Raw genomic sequence first — 18,248 nt, 5'->3', positions numbered from 1 at the left:
AAGTTAAGCAGAGTGTAATTTCATATTACATTTTGATAGCATAGTAGCTAACGTTAGCTCCAGTAAAGCTAGCCTGTCGTAGTCATGGTGACAGAGGACTCCAACTAATATTTTTTTATTTCACCTTTATTTAACTAGGTAGGCCAGTTGAGAACAAGTTCTCATTTACAACTGTGACCTGGCCAAGATAAAGCTAAGCAGTGTGACACAAACACAGTTACACATGGGATAAACAAATGTACAGTCAATAACACAATAGAATAATCTATACACAGTGTGAGCAAGTGTAGTGAGATTAGGGAGGTAAGGCAATGAATAGGCCATAGTGGCGAAATAATTACAATTTAGCATTAACACTGCAGTCATAGATGTGCAAGTAGAGATCCTGGGGTGCAAAGGAGCAAAAAAATAATAATATGGGGATGAGGTAGTTGGGTGTGCTATTTACAGATTGGCTGTGTACAGGTATAGTGATCGGTAAACTGCTCTGACAGCTGATGCTTAAAGTTAGTGAGGAAGATATAGATCTCCAGCTTCAGTGACTTTTTGCAATTCGTTCCAGTCATTGGCACCAGAGAACTGGAAGGAAAGGCGGCCAAAGGAGGAGTTGGCTTTGGGGATGACCAATAAAACATTCCTGCTGGAGCATGTGCTACGGGTGGGTGTTGCTATGGTGACCAGTGAGCTGAGATAAGGTGGGGCTTTACCTAGCAAACACTGATAGATGACCTGGAGCCAGTGGGTTTGGCGACGATTATGAAGCGAGGGCTAGCCAATGAGAGCATACAGGTCGCAGTGGTGGGTAGTATATGGGGCTTTGGTGACAAAAACGGATGGCACTGTGATAGACTACATCCAATTTGCTGAGTAGAGTACTGGAGGCTATTTTGTAAATTACATCGCCGAAGTCAAGGATTGATAGAGATAGTCAGTTTTACGAGGGTATGTTTAGCAGCATAAGTGAAGGAGGCTTTGTTGCAAAATAGGAAGCTGATTCTAGATTTCATTTTGGATTGGAGATGCTTAATATGAGTCTGGAAGGAGAGTTTACAGTTTAACCCTTTCACGCGTGAGTTCCAAATATCTCTAACGGTCGCCCCAGCGTGAGTTTTTTTATGCACGTGATGTTCGAACGTTCTCTCCATTCCAGGATGTGATTGTTACATAAACAACAACACTGAATGGCTCAGAGTGGGAGTGAGAGGTTACCGTGATTGACTGCCTGCACGCGCCATTTGTATCAATAAATCACTATCAGAAAATGTTTTGTGTGGTATTATTGATATATTTAGTATTTTATTGACGTTTTTCAATTACCCGTGATAAATCATGCATTCCGATTTTTGCATAAATTGTAATGGGCGCATAGTATGTGTGTAAAATAATGTTTTGAAGGTTGTACTGATTATGATGAGCTAAGCTAATTCCAGCTATGTGTATGGAACCATACAATGCATACAATGCACAATGTTGACATACAATGCATTCTGGGTTTCACGTAATCATCCGTTTGACCAAAGATGTTATAACAAAATGAGGTGAGTAAGAGTTCACTCATTTTTTGAGGACTTCTGCAAATGAATGGTGGGATGTGAACGACAGTAGATGACACACCCCCTCAACATGCATACTGTAAACAGACCAAACTCATCTTGTCTTCTCTTATTATCTTTGGTTTCTGTGAGGAAAAAAAGCATGGCTGCGCGCTGAAACTAATCGATGGATTACTTTCAATTTCTAGAAAGTGTTTTACCTAATTATTTCGATCTATGGTGAGCTCACTCGTGATGTGATTAATTATACATAGTAATTGCTATTAGCTAATTAATGGTATAGTTTACGTCAGCCGAGAGTTAGAAAATATGACCGCTTGTGTTGCATCAATCTTTCCTCAGTTAGCGCTAGGACAAATGTAGCCTACATTTTTCCAGTTAGGATGATTGTGTTATGCTATAGATACTTCTGTGAATATCTGAACATTGCATCCAAAAATAAACTGCTCACATTCTGGACATAACTTTGTAAGGACTGTTTGTGTAAATAGTTTCTGAAAAAAGTGTGGCCAGCTCAAATGCTGATTGTTGCGTCATTCGAAACTGGCCGTTCTAAATGAGCGTTCTAAATGAGTGTTATAATCACACGGGGTGTGATCGTACGCTTCAGGGACCACTGTAGAACGATCACACCCCGTGTGATGGTACATGTGAAAGGGTTAACCAGACACCTAGGTATTTGTAGTTGTCCACATATTCTAGGTCAGAACCGTCCAGCGTAGTGATGCTAGATGGGTGATCGGGTGCGGACAGCGATCGGTTGAAGAGCATGCATTTAGTTTTACTTGCATTTAAGAGCAGTTGGAGGCCACGGAAATAGTGTTGTATGGCATTGAAGTTCTTTTGGAGGTTTGTTAGCACAGTGTCCAAGGAAGGGCCAGAAGTATACAGAATGGTGTCATCTGCGTAGAGGTGGATCAGAGACTCACCAGCAGTAAGAACGACATCATTGATATATACAGAGAAAAGAGTCGGCCTGAGAATTGAACACTGTGGTACCCCCATAGAGACTGCCAGAGGACCGGACAACAGGCCCTCCGATTTGACACACTGAACTCTATCTGAGAAGTAGTTGGTGAACCAGGAGAGGCAGTCATTTGAGAAACCAAGGCTGTTGTGTCTGCCGATAAGAATGCGGTGATTGACAGAGTCGAAAGCCTTGGCCCGGTCGATGAAGACGGCTGCACAGTACTGTCTTTTATCGATAGTGGTTATGATATCGTTTAGGACCTTGAGCATGGCTGAGGTGCACCCATGACCAGCTCAGAAACGAGATTGCATAGCGGAGAAGGTACGGTGGGATTCGAAAAGGTTGGTGATCTGTTTGTTAACCTCTCTAGGGGGTGTGGGACGCTACCGTCCCACCTGGCCAACATCCAGTGAAATTGCAGAGCGCCAAATTCGAAAACAGAAATACTAATTATAAAAATTCATGAAACATACAAGTGTTATACATCGGTTTAAAGATGAACTTCTTATTAATCTAACCACGGTGTCAGATTTCAAAAAGACTTTACGGCGAAAGCAAACCATGCAATTATGAGAACAGCGCCCAGCAGACAAATCATTACAAACAGTAACCAGCCAAGTAGACGAGCAACAAAAGTCAGAAATAACGATAAAATTAATCACTTACCTTTGATGATCTTCATATGATTGCACTCCCAAGACTCCATGTTACCCAATAAATGTTCATTTTGTTCGATAAAGTCCCTCTTTATATTCAAAAACCTCAGTTTTGTTGGTGCGTTTTGTTCAGTAATTCATTGGAACAAAGAGCGGTCACAACAGACAGACAAAAAAATCTAAAAAGTACCATAAAAGTTCGTAGAAACATGTCAAACGATGTTTATAATCAATCCTCAGGTTGTTTTTGTTTTAAATAATCGATCATATTTCAACCGGACAATAGCTTCGTCAATAGATAAGGAAAAACAAGAAAGGCACGTCCCGGTCACGCGCAGGACTCATGTCTGGAAATTTCCACTGTCCTCTCATTGAAAGTGGTGTTTCTCCCTCCTTTTTCAGAGTAAAAGCCTGAAACAATGCCTAAAGACTGGCCACATGTGGTGGAAGCCATAGGGAACTTGAACTGCATCATAAGTCTTTGTATGGTGGATAGGCTTTCAATGGAAAAACGGCATTTCAAAATAATAGCACTTCCTGGATGGATTTTCCTCAGGTTTTTGCCTGCCATATCAGTTCTGTTATACTCACAGACATTATTGTAACAGTTTTGGAAACTTTAGAGTGTTTTCTATCTATTATATGCATATCCTAGCTTCTGGACCTGAGTAGCAGGCAGTTTACATTGGGCACGCTTTTCATCCAAAATTCTGAATGCTGCCCCCTACCCTAGTGAGGTTAACTTGGCTTTCGAAGACTTTACAAAGGCAGGGTAGGATAGATATAGGTCTGTAACAGTTTGGGTCTAGAGTGTCTCCCCCTTTGAAGAAGGGGATGACCGCGGCAGCTTTCCAATCTATAAGGAAATCAGCTATCTGGATTTGGGTGAAGGAGAAGTGGGGGAGGCTTCGGCAAGTTGCTGTGGGGGTGCAAAGCTGTTGGCCGGGGTAGGGGTAGCCAGGTGGAAAGCATGGCCAGCCGTAGAAAAATGCTTATTGAAATTCTCGATTATCGTAGATCGGTGGTGACAGTGTTTCCTAGACTCAGTGCAGTGGGCAGCTGGGAGGAGGTGCTCTTATTCTCCATGGACTTTACAGTGTCCCAGAACTTTTTGGAGTTTGTGCTACAGGATGCAAATTTCTGTTTCAAAAGCTAGCCTTTGCTTTCCTAACTGCCTGTGTATATTGGTTCCTAACTTCCCTGAAAAGTTGCATATCGCGGGCTAATGCAGTACGCCACAGGATGTTTTTGTGCTGGTCAAGGGCAGTCAAGTCTGGAGTGAACCAAGGGCTATATCTGTTCTTAGTTCAACATTTTTTGAATGGGGCATGCTTATTTAAGATAGTGAGGAAAGCACTTTTAAAGAATAACCAGGTATCCTCTACTGACGGAATGAGGTCAATATCCTTCCAGGAAACCCGGGCCAGGTCGATTAGAAAGGCCTGCTCGCTGAAGTGTTTTAGGGAGCGTTTGACAGTGATGAGGGGTGGTCGTTTGACTGCGGACCCATTACGGATGCAGGCAATGATCGCTGAGATCCTGGTTTAAGACAGCAGAGGTGTATTTAGAGGGCAGGTTGGTCAGGATGATATCTTTGAGGGAGCCCATGTTTACGGATTTAGGGTTGTACCTGGTAGGTTCATTGATAATTTGTGTTAGATTGAGAGCATCTAGTTCAGATTGTAGGATGGCCGGGTTGTTAAGCATATCCCAGTTTAGGTCACCTAACAGTACGAACTCTGAAGATAAATGGGGGACATTTAATTCACATATGGTGTCCAGGACACAGCTGGGAGCTGAGGGGGGTCTATAGCAAGTGGCAACAGTGAGAGACTTATTTCTGGAAAGATGGATTTTTAAAAGTAGAAGCTCGAACTGTTTGGGCATAGACCTGGATAGCATGACAGAACTGAAGACTATCTCTGCAGTAGATTGCAACTCCACCCCCTTTGGCAGTTCTATCTTGGCGGAAATTGTTGTAGTTGGGGATGTACATTTCCACATTTTTGGTGGCCTTCCTAAGCCAGGATTCAGACACAGCAAGGACATCAGGGTTGGCGGAGTGTGCTAAAGCAGTGAATAAAACAACCTTAGGGAGGAGGCTTCTGATGTTAACATGCATGAAACCAAGGCTTTTTCAGTCACAGAAGTCAACAAATGATAGCACCTGGGGAATAGGAGGTGAACTGGGGGCTACAGGGCCTGGGTTAACGTCTACATCAACAGAGGAACAGAGGAGGATTAGGATCAGGGTACGGCTAAAGGCTATAAGAACTGGTCATCTAGTGCGTTGGGAACAGAGAATAAAAGGAGCAGATTTCTGGGCGTGGTAGAATAGATTCAGGGCATAATGTACAGCCAAGGGTATTTTATTAATTTTAATTACCTTTATTTAACTAGGCAAGTCAGTTAAGAGCATATTCTTGTTTTCAATGACGGCCTAGGAACAATGGGTTAACTGCCTTGTTCAGGGGCAGAACGACAGATTTGTACCATGTCAGCTCGGGGTTCGAACTTGCAACCTTTCGGTTACTAGTACAACGCTCTAACCACTAGGCTACCCTGCCTCCCCAGGGTATGGTAGGATGTGAGTACAGTGGAGGTAAACCAAGGCGTTGAGTGACGATGAGAGAGGTTTCGTCTCTGGAGGCACCAGTTAAGCCAGGTGAGGTCTCCACATGTGTGTGGGGTGGGACAAAAGAACTATCTAAGGCAAGTTGAGCGGGACTGAGGACTCTACAGTGAAATAAAACAATAAGAACTAGCTAAGACAGCAGTAGACAAGGCATATTGACATTAGAGAGAGGCATAAAGAAATCACAGGTGTTGATCAGGAGAGCTAAGACAACAACGGGTAAATGGCGATGAATGGGCAGAGTGGGTCAGTTAGGTACCTACAGGACCTGAGTTCGAGGCTGGGGCTGACAGGTAAACAAAATGAGGTACCGTGTTATTGAAACAGTCGAGGGGGCATCAGCTGTGAAGCGAGTGATCATAGGGTCAAAAGAGCAGCAATAGGTGAGTCAGGGTGCCGTTCGGTAGTCACTACTACGCTAGGCGAGCAGGGGACACAGCGTTCAGAAAGCTAGTGGGCCGGGATAGCAGATGGTTCTTCGGCGACATCGTAACAGAATAGCCTGTTGAGACCACATCGGGCGATCACGTTGGCAGTCCAGTCGTGATGGATCGGCGGGGCTCCGTGTCGACAATAAAGGGTCCAGGCCAATTGGCAAAAGAGGTATTGTAGCCCTAGAATTAGCTGGTATATGGGCCTAGCTCGAGGCTAGCTCAAGGCTAACTGGTGCTTGCTTTGGGACAGAGGCGTTAGCTAACAGTAGCCACTCGTTTGCAGCTAGCTAGCTGCGATGATGGTGTAATGATCCAGAGCGGCAGGAATCTGGTGATGTGGTAGAGGGAAGCAGTCCGACATGCTCTGGGTTGATATTGTGCTGTGCAGACTGGCAGGTATTGCCCGAGCTAAGGGTGGCTGGTGACTGAGAAAAAGGTGAAGACCGCTAGCCGTGGCTAACAAGACTAGTAGCTAGTTAGCTGGCTAGCTCCTGATGGAGGTTCCAGTTATAAGGGATAAAAAGAGCAGATCCGTACCACATTGGGTGAGGCGGTTGCAGGAAAGTATATTTAGTTCGTAGATAGAAAGTGAGATTAAGATATATACGGAAAAAAATGGCTCTTTACACGGGATAAGACAAAGGCAAACACATGTCCGACTGCTACGCCATCTTGGAATGTTCACAAAGAGATGCTAAACAAAGGAAATTTTACTTTTCTATTGAACATACTTCTTTCCTTATGAAATATTATAGTTGAAATATTATAGTTTATTTACATTTCGGGTACCTGAGGATTATATAGAAACATTGTTTGAAGAAAGTTTAGCGGTAGCTTTTTGGATTCCTTTGTCTGCATGTTGAATGAGTGGATTACTGAAATCGATGGCGCCAACTAAACAGACTTTTTGAGATATAAAGAAGGATTTTATCTAACAAAACGACCATTCATGTTGTAGCTGGGACCCTTGGGATTGCAAACAGAGGAAGATTTCCAAAAGTAAGTGATTTATTTAATCGCTATTTGTGATTTTATGAAGCCTGTGCTGGTTGAAAAATATGTTGATGTGGGGCGCGGTCCTCAAACAATTGCATGGTATGCTTTCGCTGTAAAGCCTATTGTAAATCGAACAATGCAGTTAGATTAACAAGAATTTAAACTTTTAACCTGTTAGGGCTAGTGGGCAGTATTGACACGGCCCGATAAAAATCGTACCCGATTTAATCTGGTTACTACTCCTGCCCAGTAACTAGAATATGCATATAATTATTGGCTTTGGATAGAAAACACCCTAACGTTTCGAAAACTGTTTGAATGGTGTCTGTGAGTATAATAGAACTCATATGGCAGGCCAAAACCTGAGAAGATTCCATGCAGGAAGTGGGCTGTCTGACAAGTTGTTGTTCATCTTGGCTCTTTTTATTGAAGACTGAGGATCTTTGCTATAACGTGACACTTCCTACGGCTCCCATAGGCTCTCAGAGCCCGGGAAAAGCGGAATGATATCGAGGCAGCCTCTGGCTGAAACACATTATCGCGTTTGGCAAGTGGCCGATCAGAGTACTATGGGCTTAGGCGTGTGCCCGAGTCGACTCCATGCTTTATTTTCTTTCGTCTGTTTACCTAAACGCAGATTCCCGGTCGGAATATTAACGCTTTTTTACGAGAAAAATGGCATAAAAATTGATTTTAAACAGCGGTTGACATGCTTCGAAGTACGGTAATGGAATATTTAGAATTTTTTTTTGACACGAAATGCGCCATGCTCGTCACCCTTATTTACCCTTTCGGATAGTGTCTTGAACGCACGAACAAAACGCCGCTATTTGGATATAACAATGGATTATTTGGGACCAAACCAACATTTGTTATTGAAGTAGAAGTCCTGGGAGTGCATTCTGACGAAGAACAGCAAAGGTAATAACATTTTTCTTATAGTAAATCTGACTTTGATGAGTGCTAAACTTGCTGGGTGTCTAAATAGCTAGCCCTGTGATGCCGGGCTATCTACTGAGAATATTGCAAAATGTGCTTTCACCGAAAAGCTATTTTAAAATCGGACATATCGAGTGCATAGAGGAGTTCTGTATCTATAATTCTTAAAATAATTTTTATGTTTTTTGTGAACGTTTATCGTGAGTAATTTAGTAAATTCACCGGCAGTGTTCGGTGGGAATGCTAGTCACATGCTAGTCACATGCTAATTTAAAAAGCTGGTTTTTGATATAAATATGAACTTGATTGAACAAAACATGCATGTATTGTATAACATAATGTCCTAGGTGTGTCATCTGATGAAGATCATCAAAGGTTAGTGCTGCATTTAGCTGTCTTCTGGGTTTTTGTGACATTATATGCTAGCTTGAAAAATGGGTGTCTGATTATTTCTGGCTGGGTACTCTGCTGACATAATCTAATGTTTTGCTTTCGTTGTAAAGCCTTTTTGAAATCGGACAGTGTGGTTAGATTAACGAGAGTCTTGTCTTTAAAATGGTGTAAAATAGTCATATGTTTGAGAAATTGAAGTAATAGCATTTCTAAGGTATTTGAAAATCGCGCCACGGGATTACACTGGCTGTTGCGTAGGTGGGACGATTTCGTCCCGCCTCGCCCAGAGAGGTTATTAACAGGTCTCCTTCGCCTCTTTGGGCAATAAAGTCCTAGACTACTGTTACTCTACCCATAAGCAAGCGTACAAGGCCCTCCCACGTCCCCCCTTCGGCAACTCAGATCATGACCTAATACATCTGCTTCCTGTCTACAAGCAGAAGCTCAAACAGGAAGTACCTGTGAGGCTCTCCGTAGAGAAATGGTCTTCCGAATCACAGAATATGGTACAGGACTGCTTGCTAGCGCTGACTGGAATATGTTCCCGGGACTCCGCCAATAGCATCGATGAGCTAACTACCTCTGTCACCGGCTTCATTGGGAAATGCATCACCAACGTTGCATTGTGAAGGTTTGTAGCTTCCCCAATCAAAAGCCCTAGACAGGGCTACCTGTGGGCTACTGCGCACAAGGCTATCTCAGCCAACCCTGAGGCTGCGGCTCAGAAAAACAAACAAGTCCTGCTACAACCTCTGCAGAACCTTCAAACAAGCAAAAGGACAATATAGGAACAAGTTGGAATCCTATTGCATAGGCTCCAATGCCCGACACATGTGGCTGGGGCTACACTCCATTACGGATTACAAAGGAAGACCTAGCCATGATCTACCCAATGATGCCTCTCTACCAGTCGAACTCAATGCATTTTATGCAAGCTTCGACAAAAACAACACCGAGCCTTGTATGAGGGCCGCTGCTGACCCAGAGGACTGGCTGATCTTGCTCTCGAAGGCCGACATGAGTAATGTTTTTAATCAGGTCAACACTTGCAAGGCCGGACTGTATTCCAGGGCATGTTTTCAGAGCATGTGCAGAGCATTTTAACCTCTCTGGGCTAGGTGGGCGTCCCACCAACTCAACAGCCAGTGTAATCCCGTGGCGCGTTATTCAAATTCCTCAAAAATGCAAAAACTTAAATTTTTCAAACATATGACTATTTTACACCATTTTAAAGACAAGACTCTCGTTAATCTAACCACACTGTCCGATTTCAAAAAGGCTTTACAACGAAAGCAAAACATTAGATTATGTCAGCAGAGTACCCAGCCAGAAATAATCAGACACCCATTTTTCAAGCTAGCATATAATGTCACAAAAACCCAGAAGACAGCTAAATGCAGCACTAACCTTTGATGATCTTCATCAGACGACACACCTAGGACATTATGTTATACAATACATGCATGTTTTGTTCAATCAAGTTCATATTTATATCAAAAACCAGCTTTTTAAATTAGCATGTGACTAGCATGTGACTAGCATTCCCACCGAACACTGCCGGTAATTTACTAAATTACTCACGATAAACGTTCACAAAAAGCATAACAATTATTTTAAGAATTATAGATACAGAACTCCTCTATGCACTCTATGTCCGATTTTAAAATAGCTTTTCGGTGAAAGCACATTTTGCAATATTCTCAGTAGATAGCCCGGCATCACAGGGCTAGCTATTTAGACACCCAGCAAGTTTAGCACTCACCAAAGTCAGATTTACTATAAGAAAAATGTTATTACCTTTGCTGTCTTTGTCAGAATGCACTCCCAGGACTTCTACTTCAATAACAAATGTTGGTTTGGTTCAAAATAATCCATTGTTATATCCAAATAGCGGCGTTTTGTTCGTGCGTTCAAGACACTATCCGAAAGGGTAAATAAGGGTGACGAGAATGGCGCAATTCGTGACCAAAAATGTCTAAATATTCCATTTCCGTACTTCGAAGCATGTCAACCGCTGTTTAAAATCAATTTTTATGCCATTTTTCTCATAAAAAAGCGATAATATTCCGACTGGGAATCTGCGTTTAGGTAAACAGACGAAAGAAAATAAAGCATGGGGTCGACTCGGGCACGCGCCTAAGCCCATAGTACTCTGATCGGCCACTTGCCAAACGCGATAAAGTGTTTCAGCCAGAGGCTGCCTCGATATCGTTCAGCTTTTTCCCGGGCTCTGAGAGCCTATGGGAGCCGTAGGAAGTGTCACGTTATAGCAAAGATCCTCAGTCTTCAATAAAAAGAGCCAAGATGAAACACAACTTGTCAGACAGGCCACTTCCTGCATGGAATCTTCTCAGGTTTTGGCCTGCCATATGAGTTCTGTTATATTCACAGACATCATTCAAACAGTTTTAGAAACTTTAGGGTGTTTTCTATCCAAAGCCAATAATTATATGCATATTCTAGTTACTGGGCAGGAGTAGTAACCAGATTAAATCGGGTACGTTTTTTATCCGGCCATGTCAATACTGCCCCCTAGCCCTAACAGGTTAATGGTCATTTTCAACCTCTCCTTCTCCCAGTCTGTAATCCTCACGTCTCAAGCTGACCACCATCATTCCTGTTCCCAAGAACTCTAAGGCTACCTGCCACAATGACTACATCCCTGTAGCACTCACAACTGTAATCAGGAAGTGCTTTGAAAGGCTGGTTATGGCACACATCAACTCCATCCCAGACACCCTAGATACATTCCAATTTGCATATCACCCCAACAGATCCATGGATGACGCAATCTCAATTGCACTACACACTGCCCTCTCCCACATAGATAAGAGGAAAATCTATGTGAGAATGCTGTTCATTAACTGAACACCTCCCTCTGCAGCTGGATCCTGGACTTCCTGACGGGTCAAATCACTAAGAACTTGAATGGTCCACACACACTTGTGAAAAAGGCGCCACAGTGCCTCTTCCCCCTCAGGAGGTTGATAAGATTTGGCATGGGCCCTTCAATCCTCAAAATGTTCTACAGCTGCACCACTGAGAGCATCTGGACTGGCTGCATCACTGCTTGGTATGGCAACTACACAGGCCTCAATCGCATGACGCTACAAGAGGGCAGTGAGGACAGCTCAGTACATCACAGGGGCCGATTACTCTGCCATCCCCTACACATGAAAGGAAGGCCCAGAAGAGTGATAAACACTCCAGCCACTCAAGCCATAGACTGTTCTCTACTGGAGCAACAAGTCTGACACCAACAGGTTCCTGAACAGCTTCCCCAAGCCATACGACTGCTAAATAGCTAACACAATGGCTTCACAGACTATCTGCATTGACCCTTTTATTATTGCACTCCAACACACACACTCTCACTGACACTCCAACACACACACACAACTTTATTTGCTCACACACACATAACACACACATTCATACTGACTCTACATATGCACTCACATACAATCATCATATACACTGCTACTACTCTGTTTATCATTTATCCTGATGCCTAGTCACCTTGTCCCTTTACATATCTACCCCTACCACTCCAGTATCCCTGCAAATGGAATTGGCACTGACCCTGGAACTGGCCCTGTTTGTAGCTTACTTACTTTCTCGTGATCTTCTTATTATCGTGTTCTTCCTATGGGCAATCAACCTGTCTTTACATGTTGTGCTGAAACTTTGAAAGTAAGTTGCAAGCTACTTTCGTAGCAATGTGTTGTAGAACAAGTGTCTTATGAAGCACATTCCAGACACTGGCTCTTGCTACCTTGCCATAACTGATTTGACAGAGAAATATCAGCTAGATAGGCAAGCCAGCTGAAGCATTCCAAGCTATGCTAGCTAGCTGCTGTCAGCTTAGTTAAACACAAGGTCAGCGCAGGCTTTAGCCTACACATAGAACTGTATTAGCAGACAATCTTAAAATGGTGAGTCAGTCAGGAAGGGAGAAGTCCTCAACTTCAAAACTTTGTTTTCTCCATAGAAAAGATAACTTAGCTTACCTCGCTGTACTCACTACCGCCCTTGTTTGTTGTGATTGAATGGGAAAGACACACCCAAGTAATATCCACATTAAACCACACCCCCAAAACAACTCTCTTTTGGCTTCCATCATGGCCGCTAGCATTTCTTAATTATAAAGTGTCAAAACAAGGCCAAATCAGGAAGTTCAGTTGCTCTTTAAAGTTTTGCAATAGGACACATCTTACCTTTGTCGATGTGCATCCTCTTTGCTTCGTGGCTCATGTCGTGGGCTAGGTCTCCTTCTTTAGGCCCAGGCAGAATGCTAGGGGAGAGGCCCAGCAGAGCTTGGTTCATTTGGTTCATAGACAAACCATTCTGATGTATGGCTGGAGAGGAGAGAGAGAATAGTACAGGTGAGGTAGAAGATGTCTTTGTCTGTTAGAGTTCACAAGTCTATGCCCTGTCTTTGGAAATGAACAGCTAGCTAACACATTTTGAACATGTGGACAACTCAAAATAACTGTTCTTCAATCCTGGTCCTAGGGACCCATAGTGTCCAGCCCAGCACTAATATACCTGACACAACTGATAAAATGAATAATCTAGAACTTGAGTAGTTGATTTAGGTGTGCAACCACTGGGCTGGAACAAAAACCTACACACCCAGGAATGAAGAGCACTATAAAATTCCAACTCTAAAATCTATCGGTTCAGTACAACAACAACAAAATTAGGTTAGCAGAGTCGGTTTGTTTACTTGCGGCACTGAACACGCAGTTAGCCAGTCTGACTCGTTGCATGGGGAGGGAATAGGGGGACGTACGTATCCTGTCTGAGGAGCTCTCTGTGCGGACCGGCGAACTGGAGACACTGCTGCTGCGGTGGGACGATGGGTGGCTGCCGGGCCTCCTGCCGTCCTCTAAGGAAGGGGCGGGGGAGGGACTATCTGGGACACGCTCCTGTCAGCGACAGAGGGACATCATCGACAAATGAGGTCCATGAAAGTAGATGCTGTGTAATCAACTGGCCATTTCCATAGTGCTTCCCTCTCCTTCATCGCAGTCAAAAGTTCATTATAAGTTACTTTAAATGCCTAGAGCTGTATGTTTGTTATACACAGTTTGTGTCTATTCTGACACTTTACCTTGATGACTAAGGTGATTATTATGCAGGGCAGGCTCTGTGGCTGTGCCACATCTTCCATGTTGGAATATAACAGTGTTTTCCAATCCTGGTCCTGGGTACCCAAAGAGGTGTACATATATATATTTGCCCTAGCACTAACAAAGTTATGGTTCCCAAGGATCAGGATTGGGAAACACTGTCATATAATGTCTTACTTTATAGTTTAGTATTATTATTATTACAGCTTACTTTGATGACTGAGGTGACCATTCTGCAGGGCAGGCTCTGCTGCTGTGCGGCGGCGGCCATGTTGGCGATGGTGCTGAGGTGGTTCATCTGGCTCATTGCCATGGAAACAGAAGCAGGGGGCAAGCTAACAGGGATCATGGGGTGGGGCATCATCATGAAGGGCAGTTCCAAACCTACAACAGGGGAGAAAGGTAATAGGTTAATGGAAACCATGATTGGTTGGTTCATCTCGATTGGAGGACGTTGATTGGTAAATTTGACTGAGTCTGGGTTCAGTCAAAACCTTTCTTGGTAATGGTTATGTGGTATCATTTACTATACCTTTGAGAGAAGCATACCCGCTATTTTTAGACTGTTAATATTTTTATTTCACCATAAGAAAAAGTAACTAAGTAACTCTTAAACTTTTTAATTGAATTAAGATTTACTGAGCTGGCTGGCCCTGCTGGTATAACCTGATACTGATACTGACATGCCTTGTCATGCCATTGAATGCAAAAATAACTACATCAAATAATTATCATCAAACAACATTACACTAATTTACTGTAATAATATCAGCAGAATGTATTAAACCTGGTCCTTACAGTATATTTTTAAAACCTTATCTCAAACACTTCACGGGGTATCATTCCATATTAACATAAGAGGCATACATGTTTAACACATGTTAATAATAGATACCATTACAATAATTGTAATGAAATTGGCAATGATAATAACTATATATACACAATAATTCAAAGCCACACTAAATGTATTGGGTAAAGTGCTATAAATGTAATGTCATGTAATGTTTTAAACTGTATATAACTGTCTTAATGATGCTGGATCCCAGGAAGAGTAGCTGCTGCCTTGGCGATCCTTAAAAAAATACAAATACAAAGCCAAAGGTTTTTACAGTCATAAAAAAAACACGGAAATGATTCTGTGTTGAACAAAAGGTCCATGTTATGGAAATAACGCTTGCTACTTACACATAAGGAATTATCTCAGTCCGTGTCCAAAATGGCATCCTATTCCCTTTATTGTGTGCTACTTTTGGACCCAAGGTCAAAAGTAGTGCACTATATAGTGAATAGGATGCCATTTGGGAAACACATCACTGTGAAAAATGGCTACAAGCTGAACAAGCTACACCACAGATCAAGCAAGTCTGATTTTTAACTCTTACAACAACAGGGAATTTTCATTTCGCCTCCGTTGTGTAATCTGTATTACATTACCTCATCGCAAGATCAGATATCTTACAAATGTTTAAAATTATTCCATTTCAGCTCGGCAATAGTACTCTAATTGGTCAAAGTCAAGACATAAGTCGGACAAAAATGTAAGGAATACCATTGGGGATAGTGTAGGCTGGCGCTACGCTGTGCCTTTAGATGATACAGTATAATGAACAACTTTCAAAGGACATGAACACACACAGAAGGTCAGTGCTAGGTGTCTGTCCCCGAAACCACAGCTCTCCTCCTCTCAGCACCCCCACCTCCTTTTTGGAGTGCTTTGAACTTGGTGGGCTCAAAAGTGACTGGGAACATTTTTGTCTTTTTCCTTCGCCACTCAGATGTTTTCCACTGAAGTGCTTTAAAAAAAATCTCAATGCCTCACAGAAGCTACTGAATCTGACTAAGCCCCGCTGTAGATTTTCTTTTGGCAACTTGGCTCATGGTAAAAAGCCTAAAGAACAAGAAGAGAACAAACACCACTAGAACAACCACCACAAAAAGCTAATCCACAAAACAACTCTGCTTTTGCGACAAAACATCAGTTGGCAACAAGGGGCAAGGCGATCAACAGCGCAAAGAAATCCTCAAAAGACAAGGACACTGTTTGTGAAATGAAAGGCAAGGAGGTACTCCTTCTCTCCGTTGTTCCCTCCTATTCCTCCTGAATCATGTTGGTTTCCATAAGAAAGATGGCATGCATATTCCGAGTGGTGAGCATCCCCAAGCATGAAGAAGCAAGGGAGATTAAAGGCATAAGGCAAGGGTGCACCTAAAGGTCCCGCCACCATTCTCGTTCGAGTTCCAACTCTGAAACAATTACCTCCTGGGCTCAATTAAAACAGCACCACAGTGGGCCTGATGGCAGGGGTGCTTACAGTGAGACAACATGGAGAGGCCCACTATGTGTGTATCTACGTTTCAAAGGTACTCAAGGGCCAGAAAGGGGAGTGCTATCCTGCCTTTGAGGGATACGCATGGGCAAGTGCGCACACACACATGCAAAGCAGGCATGTGCAAGAACATGCAGACATGAAAACACACACTACATCTTAAGGAAACCAACTCACACAGAAGGGGAGAGAGATAGCCTGAGACTGATGTGACTTTGATTTTGTCATTCAAATGCATGGTCGAGAAGGAACCTGCAAGTAATCATTTCTTTGGGCGTTGTATACCAATTGTATCCCGTACATACGACAAATAAAAACTTGAAACTATAAACTTAAAACACACACATCCTTGAGTGATCTCTTGTGCTAGCCGCTGTGATTCTATGTGTCTTGTTCTGAAAGGCAGACGGATGGGCATACAGTAGAGGACTCTAGGGGTCTTAATCTCACTCCTTATGTGTTGGCCCCCCTTTCGCGTTCCATCATCCTCAAGCGATGATTCCTCCATAAAGGCCCATTCAGTTGACTATAAGGGAACCTGCTGTAGGCCAAGCCGAGTTCACCTAGTCCTTTCACTGGGGACTGAAAGGCACTGGGCGCAGTTTGGATTGGTTGGATTCAATGTCATAGATGTCAGGTGTTGTTGGGAAATAGTTGTTGGGAAATAGTGTTTGTTTATTTGAATGGATGTTTTTTCAGACATCTTGTTTCTCTCTTTGTTTTGGAAGTGATTCGGGTACTTTTCCCAGGTACTTACATGGTGGATTTATAGGGAATGGGTTAGAATTATGTTGGGCAACTATTGTATGTGTGTGTGTGTGTGTGTATAGACTTTTTGTGGATTTTTTTGTTGTTGCTTTTCCTACCGCCTTTCCTACCGCCTACAACAAGTCTTATTTCTAATGATTAATTGTAATGCAACAATTCTCCAACATTACCACATGAACAAATCAAGTCAATACATGTTTTTGGAAAAACTGAAAAGGATGTAACTTGATCAACATTACAGTAAGTGAGGTTTTAATTCAACCATATCTCTAGATACATTCATTTGTCAGAACTGTCATTCCCCCGTACAGTAGTTCAACTGATGCGAGTTGAATTCCCATGTGTTGCTTTCCTATTGAAGGGCATAAACAACAGCATTTGGAGTAATTTACCTGGAGTAGGCCTAAGCCTTAGGGACTTCCAAAGGTGAACTCCTACTTAGCTACCATCATTAAAACTCCAAATCACTTAATACTCAGATAAACAGCTCAAGCTATTAGGTTGGGTAATACAGCACTTCGGAAGAGCACGCATGAATAAGCAACGATCCAAATCATAGAGGATAAATGGAATAAATTCAAATACCCTTTGGAAAGATCACCATGAAAAAAGTGTTATGTCAGACAGAAACACATGGAGTAGGTCTGGAAAACGAAAGGCGGGTTCAAGTATTAATACAAAATCAGTTGATGAAGGATTTAACATGATTAAAAAGAGGACAATAATTGCAACCTTTTTCAATGATAAAAATGACTGAGCCATTAACCTGCAGTGAAGCAATCTCCTCTATCGTTAATCCTGCTGGTGTTCTAGCGGTGTGTGTGTGAAAGTCTGCCTAAATGCGTGCACAAGTTTGTGTGTGTGTGTGTGTGTGTGTGTGTGTGCATACGTTTATTTGTGTGTGTGTGTTAACAGGAGTCCTGATGGAGACAGCTATTGTAACCACCTTTTCAAACAATAGGGCATCCTCTGGGTATTAATAGCATATTAATCCAAAAATATCGGACCGTAAACCCAGCCTTCCAAAAAGCCCACAGACCTCTGTCTAGGTACCAACCAGCAGTCCCGTCTCCTTTTAGCTACAGAGTGGCTAGATTTCCCTTGACAAAATTTAAACCAGCTCCGACTTGTCACTTTATTATCTCTTCAACTGAATGATTTATTGTTTGTGGAAGGAGAAGGAGAAACGAAAGAGAGAGATTACATTTCCAGCCACAGCGCAGACTCTTTCTCTAACTCCCTCTGTCCAGGAAAAAGGCTCCCGACAAACAATAATGTCAGCTGTAATTGATCAGAGGTCGGCGCCCGGGCCTTGGGTAAAAGCTCCACTATTTAAGCGACAATCAGCGCTATCTGGGGCCGAGCGGCCTCTTCAGACACTAGGGCCAATGAAGCTGTCTAACTCTGCTATTTACCTTCTTTTAACTGGAAAAGGGGAT

General features: G+C 42.8%; 1 protein-coding gene across 2 annotated transcripts in view; it reads right to left on the bottom strand.

Moving 5' to 3' along the window:
• LOC106581635 (dachshund homolog 1) overlaps positions 1–18,248 on the bottom strand; it is a 386,583-nt gene that overhangs the window by 140,397 nt on the left and 227,938 nt on the right. Inside the window, exons 4-6 of one of the 2 annotated variants that reach the window (XM_014163781.3) lie at positions 13,923–14,095; positions 13,306–13,507; positions 12,794–12,934 (exon numbers count right to left, since the gene is read on the bottom strand). In XM_014163781.3, the coding sequence (XP_014019256.1) occupies positions 12,794–12,934; positions 13,306–13,507; positions 13,923–14,095 (516 nt within the window). The remainder of the gene's footprint in view (positions 1–12,793; positions 12,935–13,305; positions 13,508–13,922; positions 14,096–18,248) is intronic. The other variant, XM_014163783.3, reaches the window with a different exon arrangement.

Source organism: Salmo salar, chromosome 21 (assembly GCF_965601325.2).
Source record: "Salmo salar chromosome 21, fSalSal1, whole genome shotgun sequence".
In the NCBI taxonomy this organism is placed as follows: domain Eukaryota; kingdom Metazoa; phylum Chordata; class Actinopteri; order Salmoniformes; family Salmonidae; genus Salmo; species Salmo salar.
This window is presented reverse-complemented; position numbering and strand designations above follow the sequence as displayed.